Source organism: Typopeltis vanoorti, chromosome 6 (genome assembly GCF_054136105.1).
Source record: "Typopeltis vanoorti isolate ZY-2024b chromosome 6, IOZ_Tvanoo_1.0, whole genome shotgun sequence".
In the NCBI taxonomy this organism is placed as follows: Eukaryota; Metazoa; Arthropoda; class Arachnida; order Uropygi; family Thelyphonidae; genus Typopeltis; species Typopeltis vanoorti.
In genome coordinates this window covers 80,663,992-80,678,345 of record NC_143554.1, presented here as the reverse complement: position 1 = coordinate 80,678,345, position 14,354 = coordinate 80,663,992, and the positions used below count along the sequence as shown (strand labels likewise).

At 35.6% G+C, this 14,354-nt stretch overlaps 1 protein-coding gene across 1 annotated transcript in view; it reads right to left on the bottom strand.

The window, feature by feature from the left end:
* The window catches only part of LOC150105628 (sodium-coupled monocarboxylate transporter 2-like), a 69,432-nt gene that overhangs the window by 36,175 nt on the left and 18,903 nt on the right, over positions 1-14,354 (bottom strand). The window contains exons 5-6 of the mRNA XM_090394953.1: positions 771-925; positions 524-664 (exon numbers count right to left, since the gene is read on the bottom strand). Of these exons, the coding sequence (XP_090251079.1) occupies positions 524-664; positions 771-925 (296 nt within the window). The remainder of the gene's footprint in view (positions 1-523; positions 665-770; positions 926-14,354) is intronic.

The following is a 14,354-nucleotide window of genomic DNA, read 5'->3' as shown; positions in this document are numbered from 1 at the left end:
ACCGTATTTACCAGCATATTTTTCTCTCCGATTTTCCACCTTTGTTTTTGAGAATGAAAGTATTTTCTAAACGTTTTTCTCCTGTTCAGCGTAGTGTTGATGTTTTTAAATCATGCATTACGCAGGCACTTTAAATTCTAATGAAGAAACAAGACATTATGCAAGCACATCACACGCCATTACAGAATTTCAATTCGCGTCAAGATCTTCCTCGTCAATAAACTTGTTTACCTCGTTCATCGAATGAAATAAAATACATACAGTTTAACTTTGCTTTCGCTTTTTTATAGAGTAATATCCAGTTCTTTTGCTAATTCATTTAAATCTGTGTGTAAGATACCATACATACTGAAATTTCGGAGCTCAAAAACAACAAAAGCGCTTTCATTTGTATAAAATTCATTATATTCAGAAATTCGCTAATTGGGTCGAGGTGCAGTATGTTGGGAATGAAGTGACGCCAGTTTCAATAGCGTAGCGTGCTAGGAATGAATTATCCAAGTGTCATTTTTTTATTACTTACGTTCGTGCTTTTTTGAGCGTTGCTACTGTGACATAACGTTGCACAACCGCTTGATTAACTGAAAATTGAGCTACCCAGAATATAAATCCTCCAACCATTAAAGTCCAAAAGGTATGCCTAACAGTGGGATCTGGATCAAAGCTGAAAAATAGAAAAATTTAGTTACGTCATCACTCTGACGAGTTTTTGAAATGAAACACAAGAAACGTCAGTAATAACAACAAAAAAAGTAGTAAGGTACACTCACTTCAAAAAATTGAGTCGTTTTCCTTGGGCACTTCTTTCTCCTACAACATTGATACCTCCTACATCAGAGGTTCCCTTGATGACGACCACAAAAAGTGAGACGTACACTACAATACTTTGAAAGACATCGCTCCACACTACGGCTTTCATTCCTCCCTGAAATTACAGATGGTGGTTGTTATTTGATAATTTTCAATTAAAAATGTTTTTTTTTTTTTTTAATTCTCCCCTCTTCCCAAAGAAGTGATATTTCCATATGATAGTTGCGTGTACCGTTTTGATATATTCACTCCATGTAATTCTCTTATTTTTGAAATTTTTAAATTAACCGGGGTGTTTACATCCCCTCGAAACTATTAAGTCATTCTAAAACTTCTCCGTGCCAATTATGACGACATTCGGATACCAGTTATTCCAATCCTATTATGTTGTGTTGTCAACCGTCAATATTATTAATGATGATTTCGTGTTGGTGTCGCCCCTAAATTTTTTCCGTTTCACTTTAACCCTGATACCTGACCTTGAAGCAATTTAGAAGTTACTTTGCCATCACAATAGAGTGTACTGCCAAAAACTTATGAAAAGCGGAAGATAGATCACCGCTGAAAGTCCTGAGGATGTGTGTGTGTGTGTGTGTTGATGAAGAGGGAGTAGAGAAAGAGGAAACACGGAAGTTTGCATTTGAGCGAAGCATCTATTAAGCAGGTGGAACCCGTACATTAGAAACGCAATTTACTTCTTTATATTCATCGCTGTATGATGTTTATAGAATTTCTCATTCGGAACAGCGAATTCGTATTCTGAATGAGATTGAAAAGACGATTAAATAAAATAGCTTCATATATATTAAAATTTAACATAAGTAGTGCTCGTATCATTTCAGCGAGTCTCTTGAATAATAAAAAAAATCTGACTACTTTCTCTCTTTCTGTCTCTCTCACATTTCCAGATTTTCGCGTATGCGTAAAAGTATTATCGGAACATTTACTGGGAACAGCAAACAGAAATTATCCGTCTCATTTTATAAACCATTAAGAAACATTTGTTGTTGACATTTTAAATATATAAAATAGTAATTTTTCGATAAATATAATTTTAAGTGGTATCTTTAATTATATTTATCGAAGCTTAGTGGGAAAAGATAGTCCCTGTGATAGAACCAATTAGAAAACTTTTCTATTTTTTTCCTCCCTAGAAAGCAACTCAAGTTTAAAACTCAGAAAAATCAATTGTAGAAAACACGCACACAAAATCATATACAGTATTTAAAATTATTCATTTGAGATGGAGGAAGTTGTCTATCAGGCTCGTCCTTTTCTACCCAGCACGCTATAGACAGCATTCAACTGGTAGAATGGTGACAGGTTGGGACCGAGAATTTCCAAAAAATTAGATCTGAATGGATGCTACATATTTCATTCGTTTCAGGGATAGAAACTTCGTTTTATCACAATTTAAAGTGTAAGTGTTGATTGCTATGAACATTATAAAAAGAATGTTGTTTTTATTTTCTTAAATTCTAGGAAGATTACTTGTAGGACTTCCTGCACTACATCAGTGCAAATTCAGTTAAGATTCTCATCAAAACGGCCGCAATAATTAAAGCGATACGACCGAGAAAATTTCAGCTAAGCAAATTTATTTGCTATTATCTCCTAAACAGAACAAAAATGAAACAACGAAAAATTCATCATATTCCAAAAACGTTGGGATATACTCAATAATATATTGTAAGCCAATCTTTGATCGGCAGTACTGCACACAGCCTAACTTTGGCATACTGTATTAATATTCCTCCTCTAGTACACTCCAACAAGTCTACTAGAGGAGATGCAGTGAACGTTAGAAAGATTCTCTGTACAGTGAAGATAGGACCTTGCTTTGAATAAGTATAACTCAACTTTTGTGTGTACTTTAATGTCCTTACAAAAAATGCTCCTAATTTTTGATCAGTCATCGTTTTACCTTTGGAATGAGCTTTGCGCTTCACAACCATATGCCTGGGGAAAGAGTATCCCAGGTGCGATTCCCGTCGGAGACGTGAGGAATTTGAGGATTTTCCCCAAGCATAGCGGGTCTTGGGCGCGGGCAGTAGGGTTTTTTCCGCCAGTTTATCTGGCGTTTTTCATCCCGAAAGCAGGCAAACCGGTCCAGTGAACATACGCTTCTACAGTCAAAAATATATCCCCCCAGCGGCAGACTAGGCTGGTGGGAGTGGTACTAACAAGAAGTCGCATCTAAATAACACGCGGACCCTGCATAGGAAGCGGGAATAACGCGTAGTGAAAGAAGAAAGAAAGAAAGATTTACTTTATCCCAGTACTAATGTGTGACTAAAAATTAATAGAACTCTTCACTAGCTCTGATATGCGGGCACAAGTCACTTTATTTCCGAATTTATTTCGAATGGAGTACCAGAAGAAATAAATACCCTGAAAGAGTAAAAGAAATTCTGTGTTCACGGAACTGCCATAATTATATGGCTTATGGTTCTGGTAACTACCTGGAAATAACACTTCCTTGACTAGACTCGAAAGTCACGACTTATAAGCATTTGAAGTATTCATCATTCTCTCCTAGCAGAAGTCATGGCTTGTAAGTTGGAAGATCACATCCTGGTCAAATGAGTTTTGAATAGATGCCCAAATACGGAAGCAAATTGGTTGCCACGTTTTACGCAACGAAAATAATTAGTGGTTATTACTAACCCTAATGGAAATAACGATCCTCAAGAAGTAAAATTATTATTCGTATTCTTCGCTCATTTTTTTCCCCACCTCAAGGCCAAGGTAGTAGTAATATGCATTGGATCTGATGAGAAGGCTCAAGATCCAATACGAACCCACCAAAGATAACGCCAGAATTTGCCTTAATGAAAAACCGTGGCTTGCGAATGCATGCCGTCATTAAAGACGTAATTTGACAGATCTTTCTTGAAATAATAACGTTGATTAATGTCGAAATCTTAATTTGGTAATTCCCGAATGTTTTCGTCACTCTTCGAAATGTAGAGCCATCCATTAGTGGTCAAGGCAAATCTACAAAACTTGTTAACCTATCAGAGAAATAGAGTACGGTATTTTACCGCTGACATGCATCCTCAGATAATGTAGATCTTATTTTATCAAAATTCTTAAAAAAACTTTGCACATTTTTATAAGGTCTTATTGGATAAGTTCAATGATATTTTGACCACATAAAAATAATTTACAGCAATGGGTTTAAATCAATGGTTATCTTATTATATAAAATGACAGCAGAGATTATATCAATATCTATAGGCCAATTAGTTTATTGCCTCAACTGTACAAATTTTTTATATCCATTATTTGTATAGTATGAAGTTTTTGGATGATGCACCGGCATATGAATAAGCACGCTTAATATTATAATAAACAATAATAAATACGTATAAAAAAAAACAAGCCATCCCAGCAAGATATATCATATTATTTGATTATAAACAAAGCCTATCGGGTTATAAATCAGCAGAGAAAGGAATTTGACATTGAGAGAGAGAGAGAGAGAGAGAGAGAGAGAGAGAGAGAGAGAGAGAGAGAGAAATGAGGCACGGATATCCAATATAACGGGAATTGTTTTCTGCTACATTAGAAGTCTTTAGAAATGTATCATAGGAAAACTATGAAATTAACACTAATGAACGTAATCTAAAAATAGCAAAAAATAAAGAAATTCAGAAAATGATAAATGAACTTGAGAGAAAGCAGGAAAAACTTAAAGATTAATATAACTAAAACAAAATTCATGGCAAATTCCGATCAAATTGAACTAAAAGTAGCTGAAGATCTGGTTGAAATTGTGGATGACTGTATTTACCTCCGACGATTAGTCAGCTTTAAGTAAAACAAGATAAGGAAATAAATAGTGAAATCACACTAGAAGATTTATCAATTAGGAGATTTACCCGTATGTTTCACAAGAAAGCTATTTAATACCAGCATTACTCCAGTGTTTATCTATGAAAGATATATTAGTAACGAGGGGAAAAAAAAAAAAAAAAAAAAAAAAAAAGAAAGATACGTTGGTGTCTCCCAAAATACTTTGGAGAGAAGAATGCTTCACATAACAACAAAAGATGAAATTATAGAGATGACTCGAGTAGGAAATATTGTCAAATATTAGAAAGCATGTAAATGGAGATGCGCTGGCCACATTAGCTGATTAAGAGGTGAAAGACAGACAAAATTAAGCTCTGAGTGGATACTAAGAGAAAGTAAAATCGCCAAAGAACAAGATAGAGCGATGATCTACGAAGGTTTTACTTCTATCTATCCTATTCCCTCAGCCATACTGCTGGTTGGGGGGGGGTAGCTATATGCTACCATATTGGGGAGATGATTACGAGCAAGGTGGTTTCCCATTGCCTTCCTTGCCGTAGTATATTTTATGACTGTAGCCTAGCCATGTGTATTCACGAGATCGGTTTGCCTGTTTTGAGGGATGAAAAACCAGAGTTACAGGATGGGGAAAACCCTCTCCTACTTCCGTATGAGACTGGTTAACTCACCTTTAGTCGAAAGACACCGGATAAAGTTTCTTCACGTCACTGACGGGAGTCGAATCCAGGTCTTTCCGACCAAAGGACTTCGTTTATACTGAATGAGCTACAGAGGTTCCAAGATTTTACATAAGATGGTAGAATTAGCCAAGAACAGAAACAACTAAAAATTGATACTTAGTCTATATCCAGTACTGGATAGAAAGAGACTTAGGAAGAAGAATTATTGTGTACAAGAAAAAAAAAATCTGTTATCGAGTTGTTCATAGTTTGAAAACTATAAAACTTAACGTCACAACTATACAGTGCACAGGAATTCCAACCAACGTACAACTAAATTCGGTTTGCGAATGGTATTATCGTTGCAACTATACGAGTATACGCAACACATATTTTTCCAACTTTTAGCTGACTACGTGACTTCACTATTAAATGAACTCACAGAAAACGAAATTTAACGTGACTTAAATTTTATATGGCTTTTAAAGTATTCACTTTATTGTATATATAATGGGCAGAGTAATTTATTTTTAAAATTTCTTAAATGTGCGCGTTATCTATAGTAAATATGACAGTTAACACACAGATGAGTACGCGAGCATGCGTGCATTTCCTAATGGTTCTGTTTTGAAGAAAAAAAAAACCTACTCCTTGTGAGATTGGCTAACTGTTTCCAGCGAAATATTCTTATGTTCCTCGCGTTCCCAGATGAAATTCAAAAGCCCAGGGTATTTGTAACACAAGTTGTTGCTACTAACAACGCTGTGGAGACATACTATTAAGACCGAATTGCGAATAGTACCTGCTGAATCCAGGTAATACAAAAGTTTCCTGGGAGGAGGGATAAAATAAGTCTCCGGAAATCTCTGATAAGGTGGGTGCTCCTTATAAACGGGACTTGTTTTATCTTTGCCATATCTCTAAAAGAAAGCCTCTGTTAGGACCATATTTGTTCTTTCATTATCGATAAATCAGACTGAGATTGAAAGAGAATTAAGCAGTCTTCCAGATGTAAATTTGTAAATGGAAATAAAATGATCTCTCTCTCTCTCTGAGTCCGAGAGATTTGTTATTAAATATAGATAGAGAGGAGAGCAAAATATTAAATAGAAAGAGCAAATGCAAGCAAAATTTTGAAAAACAAGTATAGAGAAATACAGCATACCATTGATGTCAAAGTGCATGTGGCCTTTAACCCATCCATCAAGCTCACAAGGCTACGCCTTGAAACTAGCCGATTCCACTAACCCATAAAAAGTCGACTTTATCTGATAGATTGATCCATTCTTCCATCATCCCATCCCCCTCGGCTGAAGAGCGGAGCCAGGCAGTCGGACCTTAATGAGCCACCTAGGAAGTGGTGACACACTTGTAAGTATCCAATTCGGTGAAGGGTGTAAAGCTAGAGGGATCATTCTTGGAAAGAGAACATCCTAGAATTTTTCTGTAATTGACTCAAGAGAGCAGCGCTTGCGTTGCTCTTTTGTTTCTGAAGGGAAAAGGGCACGAGTGTTCAGTTTCTTTAAGTTTTTAATGGAGATAGTCTTTCAAATGACCTTCCACGATAGGAATGCTCAATCCAATTGCATCAACTGACAGGGATGTTACTGATCACGTAAACATTGACAGCACTGAATGTTACATGCCGAGTTTCGATTATCCTAAAAAATATATTGAGATCCACTCGGATTAGCGAGTATTTAGTCGATATAAAATTATCGGTAACTTCTTATTACTAAATATCTAGAAAATTGGAAATATTTTCAGTGTTAAGAGGGAATCAGTCATTCATATATTCTAGCAGTAGTACGTAAATACTGCCTATCACTAGAGGAGATCATGTATGCTGGGTGGTGTTAGTTACTTTATTATTAGAAGCAATAATTAATTTGATCATCCATATGATACATAAATGTAGATCGAAAGTCAATATATAAAAATTAATGGAAAGATTGAGGGAAGTCATGTGTAAAACTGAGTTGCTTCGTAGATAGTTTCCTAAGAGAAATTTGACTGTTTTGTTCTCTAAATCATTTATTAACCTTTCAAAAATGGAAGTGCTTAAAAATGCATCCTGTTCTGGCTAAATCGATCCTATGTCAATAAGGAAGTTATATTTGTTATTTCTTTGAAAGTGTCCAGGTTAGAGTTCACTCATAACGGAATTCAAATAAGAAACAAGCAAAATCTGAACGGCGCTTCATTTACAGTGTAGAACATATCAAAATATGAGCTAAACATAGAATATCAATCTGATGTTCCAAAGTTCCCTCAGTTTAAAAAAAATAATAAGAAAAATGCTGTTTAATTACTTAGAGATATGCGACAGCCTTCTTGTCTTGAAGTTTTTTTTATTTATTTATATAATGCAGTTAAGCATCTGTAATCAGCTTGACTGTGTAAGATTCTTAAAGAGGAAGGTGCTACATAAATTTCTGACTTATCAGAGAAATAATATGAAGAAAAGTTTCCATTTGATTGACTTGCCAAATGTCCTAGATCGTGTGCCTAGAAAGGCTGTACTTCAGGATTAAGACTGTCAGTTGTATCCTTGCTAACGTATCATTCAATCTCCTTATCAAAAGACTTTTCACGTGTGCACACTGTCACCATGCTTCTGAGAGTTGCATCATTTTTCCAGATTGTGAGTTCGAGTCACGATCTGTTTTTAATTTTCTGGGTATTTCGCATCAAAGGTTGTTTGTGACAAGTCGTAGACAACAACTAAAACAAAACATGGTCATTCACCAGTAATCCTGAGCAGCTTATAAAGATTACAACATAAATTTATATACATGTTTGTTCTCTTATACACTTGATGAATATCACCAAAAGGACCTGGACAAGTAACTTCTACTGAATATCTTAACAAAACAGATTACGAAGTTTTTTTTATTTTTTTGAAATAATTTTTGGTGAATATGTTTTTTTTGTAATTTTTCTTTATTAAATGTCCGATGCATCGATTTCAATATTAGGAATAATTTATGTTCATTTTGACATAAAAATAAAAACGAAAATATTTAAAATCAGCAACAGTTATTTTTAGACATTATTTTTATGCTAATAATAATTGCAATTAAATTCCATATTTCATCAACAATAACAATAAAAACAATGCTTAACAATAAAATAATAGAACAAGTTACAGAATTCAAATACTTGGGAAATATAATCTCGCAATACAATACTGATTCGCAATTGGAAGCAAGACTACAAAATTTACAATAGAATGAATGGCATAAAAGAAATTTTGGAAACAAATGACTAAAGAAACTCAATTAAGATTACATAACATGACCTCTAAAACCATCTCTCAAATTTAGAAGTGAAACTTGGATTCTGAAACAAAAAGATAGAAGCAGTACAGATGAAGTTTCTAAGATCTCTCCTGGGACTCACTAGGTTAGATAAAGAAAAACACAGAAATAAGAGTACGATTGAATACAAAGAACATAGTACAAGAAATAGAAGAATATCAGCAAAATCGACTACAGCACATAGAAAGGATGAATAACAATAGGATCCACAAATTAGCATATAAATATAACTCTACGGGAAGAAGAGACCGCAGAATTCCAAGATTAAGATGGAAAGATTAATTTCATCTACAGAGCAGGAACAGGACATAAAAAAGCCTATACCTGAATTGCTCAGAGGACGACGATTTCATCAACACAATACGGATTTCGTGCAAGATGGTTTTCGTATTATTAATATTTCATCCATACTTTTCAAATCTACTCTCTTGGTTTTTATATTTTGTAATCGCGGTTAGTAGATTTTACCTTGGATAACAGAACGTTATACAAGATAAATATTACCCAGGGTTAAAAATTAGAAATAAACAACAAGAATGTGTGCATTCATAGAGAGAGTTTCTCTAAAGACCGCGGTGTATCTGCTTTAATATAATGCACTTCATTTTATATGTTCAAATTGGTTTAAACATAAGGAATTATTACTAGCTCTGTGTATCTTTTGTAATGGCAAAGTCTATAGGTTATTAAGTACTTATCACTGTTCAGTTTCTATTACTGGTCAAAGGTAAAACCTGTGAAGCCACCCAACAACAGTTATTAGATTAATTATTAAACAACAAATATTTGTAAAATAAGTATATAAATGGGGGAATTTATGCATCGAAAATCAAGACTGGCAAACGGATAACAGTGTAAACTCAACAATAATCCAAACGCACCACCAAGGACAGCGGCATGGCAACTGCGCTTCACAGTACAGTCATCCCTCGACTTACGTCCGTTCGAAGATACGTCCGTGATCCCATAAGGGAATAAATAACATTTATTCCGACTATGCTTTCGAACGAGACGCAAGCGAGCGTAAAGTCAAATAAAAAGGTTTTTATTTAGCAATGCAGTGGCAACAGCGCATTCAGCGGCAATCTCCCTCGGCAGTCGGCATGTGGCTTCAACAGTTCCTTTGTTGATTTTGTGTTTAAAAAATACGTAATTTGTGTATTTATCGTTAAATATTTTACGATGTTTTGTGAAACATGGCCCCTACACGCCCAATTAAAACATATAGTGAAGAATCACAGAAAAAGAGACAAGCAATTGATCTTGAAACGAAGTTGCAAGTTCAGCGATAGTGACGAAGCAACGACAAGGTCCTATCGGTGACTGGAAAGGCCACTTCCATCTTGCATAGAGGACCTGAATCAAAAGCGCCTCTTAGCACTCTGACCATAACCGCTAAGGCACTAAGTCTCATCAACACGTTGAAGAGAAAGCAGGATCCGATTACGACTACGAATTCAACGCTTCTTCCGGCTGGTTCATGAGATTCAAGAAGCTTGTTGCGCTGCATAATGTGAAAATGTATGGCGAATCTGCAAGTTCCGATGAGAAGGCTGCTAAGGAGTTTGGGGAAAAATTGGATAAAATTATTTGCCACAGAAAATATTTAATATGGATGGGACCTCCTTGTTTCGGGAAAAAATGTCCGAGCGGACAATTCATCCACAAAAAAGCTAAAATCTATGCTTGGTTTCATCTATGCCGGGATGCCTTAATCAACTCTTAAAGAACGTGTTACGATTCTGTTAGGGGGATAATGTGGCTGGATATAAACTGAAACCATTTGTGATATGGCACAGTGAGAATCCATGAGCCTTCATAAACATTAGGAAGCATACTCTTCCAGTTCATTAGCGGAGATATGAGAAGCCGTGGATGACTCAAAAATTGTTTGCTGATGCCTTAATCAACTGTATATGCGAGTGAAATGAAAAGCTATTGTGTGTAAGAAAATGTAGAATTTAAAATTTTATTAATTCTAGAAAATGCTCCAGGTCATCTGTCTTACATCGTTGATCTTCACCAAGTTCAAGGTCATGTTTTTCCCTCCAAACACTACTTCATTGTTCCAACCGATGGATCAGAGAGTTCTTGCAGTGTTTAAGACTTATTATCTACGAAGAACTTTTCCACAAGCCACTACTAAAGGAAACGATCAGACTGTCATGCAACTCTGGAAAGCATTCAATATTTATCATGCTGTTAAAAATATTGCTGTGGTTTGGGACGAAGTGACCTCTCAGTGCATGAGTGACATATGGAAAAAGACATTGAAAATGTTTGTGAACGATTTTGGATGTTTTGAAAAAAAATTAAGACCTTTCTATATTGAGTGAAGAATAGTGGGCCTATCAAACAATCTGAATCTCGAAGTGAATGATAACGACATAATTCAACTCATAGAAAGTATCCCTGAAGAGTTGACCAACGAAGAATTGGTCGAACTGCAGGAACAACGTGTTGCGGAAGAGGAAGAACGAGAAAACGAAGAGGAAAAAGAGAAACAAGGAGAGGAAGTTAAACAATTCACAGTGAAGAGTCTTGCAGAAATGTTCTCTGCAGTTAGCAATGTTCTCAAAATGGTTGAAGACATGGACCCCAATGTTGAACGCTACTTATTAGTAGAAAGGAAAGTACATGATGTTTCCTTGGTGTAACCAAATTTATGATGAAAAGAAGAGGAATAAGCAAAGCACATCGGGCATTTTCATCCAAAACACAAAGGTTACACCAGAAGAGCCGCAGCCTGGTGCTTCACACAGAGAAGGTAATGAAGATGTAATTGTGGAGGAAGATTTGGGTGATTATTCTCCTGTTTTATAGTGGCAGTAACGCACAGTACAGTTTTATAAGGTTTAAAAATTAAAATGACTGTATACTTATTACGGTTAAGTCCCTAACCCCTATTACTCTGTTGATTTAATGTATCGACTTACGTCCAGCCGGTTGGAACGGAACCCCGACGTAAGTCGAGAGATGATTGTATATGTAATATAGGACAAGCTTCTTATACTTGATTGCAAGGCTTCATTATCATACTTTTGGAACAATGGATTTTAGATTAAATTAAAATAATTTCACCATTGCATAAAATATTTCGATACAAAATAGTTTACGACGTTATACTTGCGGATATTTATTCCAGCTACTTAATTTCAAAGGAGAAAAATAACCCATCTAGAATAGCAGTAAGTCATTATGCAGCATTACTGCATAATAAAGCTAACCTCTATAGCCTTAATTATTGAATCTACGGGGGTGGGTGCGGGTTGAGTTTCTTACGGTCTGTTTAACTTTCTTTATTCGTTTGCACGCACAGAATAAAGTTCAGCGCTTTTCCTCTGCACATTATTTCCTTATTGTAACATGACGGCTTCATACGCTTAGTGAACTATTTTCATTAACACAAATATACTTACGGTATAATTTTTAATGAAATCTGATAAACCATCCTATTTTGAAATAAGGCGAAGGCGGAAATTCACTTGCATTGTGAACTCTAAGTGTCTGATAATGAAAATCTTACTGAGAGCACATTTCGAGCTTGCTCCACCTTTGCCAGCAGTTTTAAATACGGTGTCCAGCGGAAATTGGACGTTTTTTTTTATTTTTGTTTTGTGTATTTTAAGGCTACAGTGATTCGAAGAAGACGGTTTCAAATCTATGTGGGGCCTCATTTCAAATCTATGTGGGGCTTAAGGATCACAGCTATATAATTGGGAAGAGGCCGAAACAATGCCTTTTAAGGAATGTGGAGATAATGTCTAATCTTTACCTTTTCATGTAGTAGCAGTAGTAGGTATCTGTCTAGATACCGAACAAACAAGGATGGGCTGGAAGTATGGAGGTTTAACCAAATTGTATTCTGTACGACTTAAACGCAAAAGACAATGATGGTACAACAAAATGAAATGTCATGTCGGTTGGAACGTTAAACAAGGTCCCGCTGTTTTTTTTTTTTTTGTGAGGGAATCAGAACAAACAGTGAAAAGTCAAAGCTAATGCAACAAACGACATCAGAGAATTCAGGCAGCACCGTCAGCATAAGTAGTATCAATAGAAAATAATGGAACTGGTAGAAAGATTAGATAAGTATGCGACATCGACATAATTGGTGTTGTTGAAACAAAGAAGACAAAAACTTGATATTCTTCTAATCAACAGCTACAGGACGTTATGTTTAGGTAATAATGATCAGATAAGGAAGGTAGTAGCAAGTGTTCAACATTACACGAAGATAATCTTCTTGAATGGATGATAAATATGAAGTATATTGAAGTGGCATATATCAAAATGGCCATTTAGACAATGAGACTTATTTGTGCCTATCGTTCAAAAGAAGGTTCTACTAAGGAAGAAGAGAAGGAACTTTTCAAATCACTAGAGAAGATAGCTGAAATAAAGAAGAAAAACTTGGTTCTTATTGAAGATCTAAACAGCAGGGCAGGAACTTAACACTAGATATACAGGAATGTTTTGAGAAAATTTGGAGAAAAGAGCAAAGCTTATTATAATGAAAGTAACTCCTGGGTATGAGCATCGGCAGCTCAGTTGATTTCCATGATTCTCTCTAGTTGGAAATATCACTTTTCCAATCCCATCTAACCAATTAACGCTGTCAAGGTATTAATCAAGTTACTTGTCCTTTACAAGCTACTGAGTAACGCACGAGGAAAAACGGGAACACCTGGATTTCTGTTCAGGACATGAAAAGTCATTACAAATACCAGATTCTAGCATAAAGTTTTGCACAAATTCATGTGGAGAGGAAGAACACGCACGAAATAAAGAAAAGTCTCATTGGCTCTGTTATTGTCAATAGATATCTTTATGCAAGTTTAGGACACAAGATTATAGAGTTCATTAAGATCTCCTTGATCAAGGGGATCTTGATGAACTCACTCTCACATCTCAAACCCTAGTAAACAACGGTTACCCAAGAAATATAATCATAAGGATTTTTCAGAGAAACCCTCCACAGCAGCAACCTCCTGTCGCGCAATATACATCATCCATCGTCATCCCTTATGCAGGCTCAGTGTCAACAAAAATAACCAAACTCCTTGTCTTTCAACGTCAGAGTTGCTGTCAAACCTGTCAAGACGATACGCCATATTTTAAGATCTCCAAAGGATATTAATGCCTTCTTCAAATACGCCGGTGTATACAACATCCCATGTTCCTGTGGATTAAATTGCTTAGGCCAAACATCAAGAAGCCTGGAAATTCGAAAAACAAATATATATATATATATATATATATAGGGGACATGAACAGCAGATGCGAAGGATTAGCTCATCACTTCTCGATCTCTAACCACACCATCGATTGGAATAACAGCTCCGTGCCTTATATAGAAGAAGATTTTCGATGTAGAAACTTCAAAGAAGCCGCGGTTGTACTTCGCTATGGAGAAAATCTAAACAGAAATCAAGGAATGATTCTGAAAGACATCTGGAAAAGCCTAATAAGTTCACTCAGCTTACCAGAATTTCATTTTGCTAAAAACTATATAACGCACTCAATAAACAATGACTGATACACCACATTCTGTGCTTATGATGTTATGCCTCAGTTTTTATTGGACTGTGTTACTCCATTCTTTTTTTTTTATTTTTTACTAGTAAACGTTAGTGTGTACTGTTATACTTGTCCTGAAGAAGCCAGACAGAATAGCTGGTGAAACTTGTTGACAATTCGTGCATATCATTTACAAATATCTGGTCAACGAATAAAACCAAAGAAA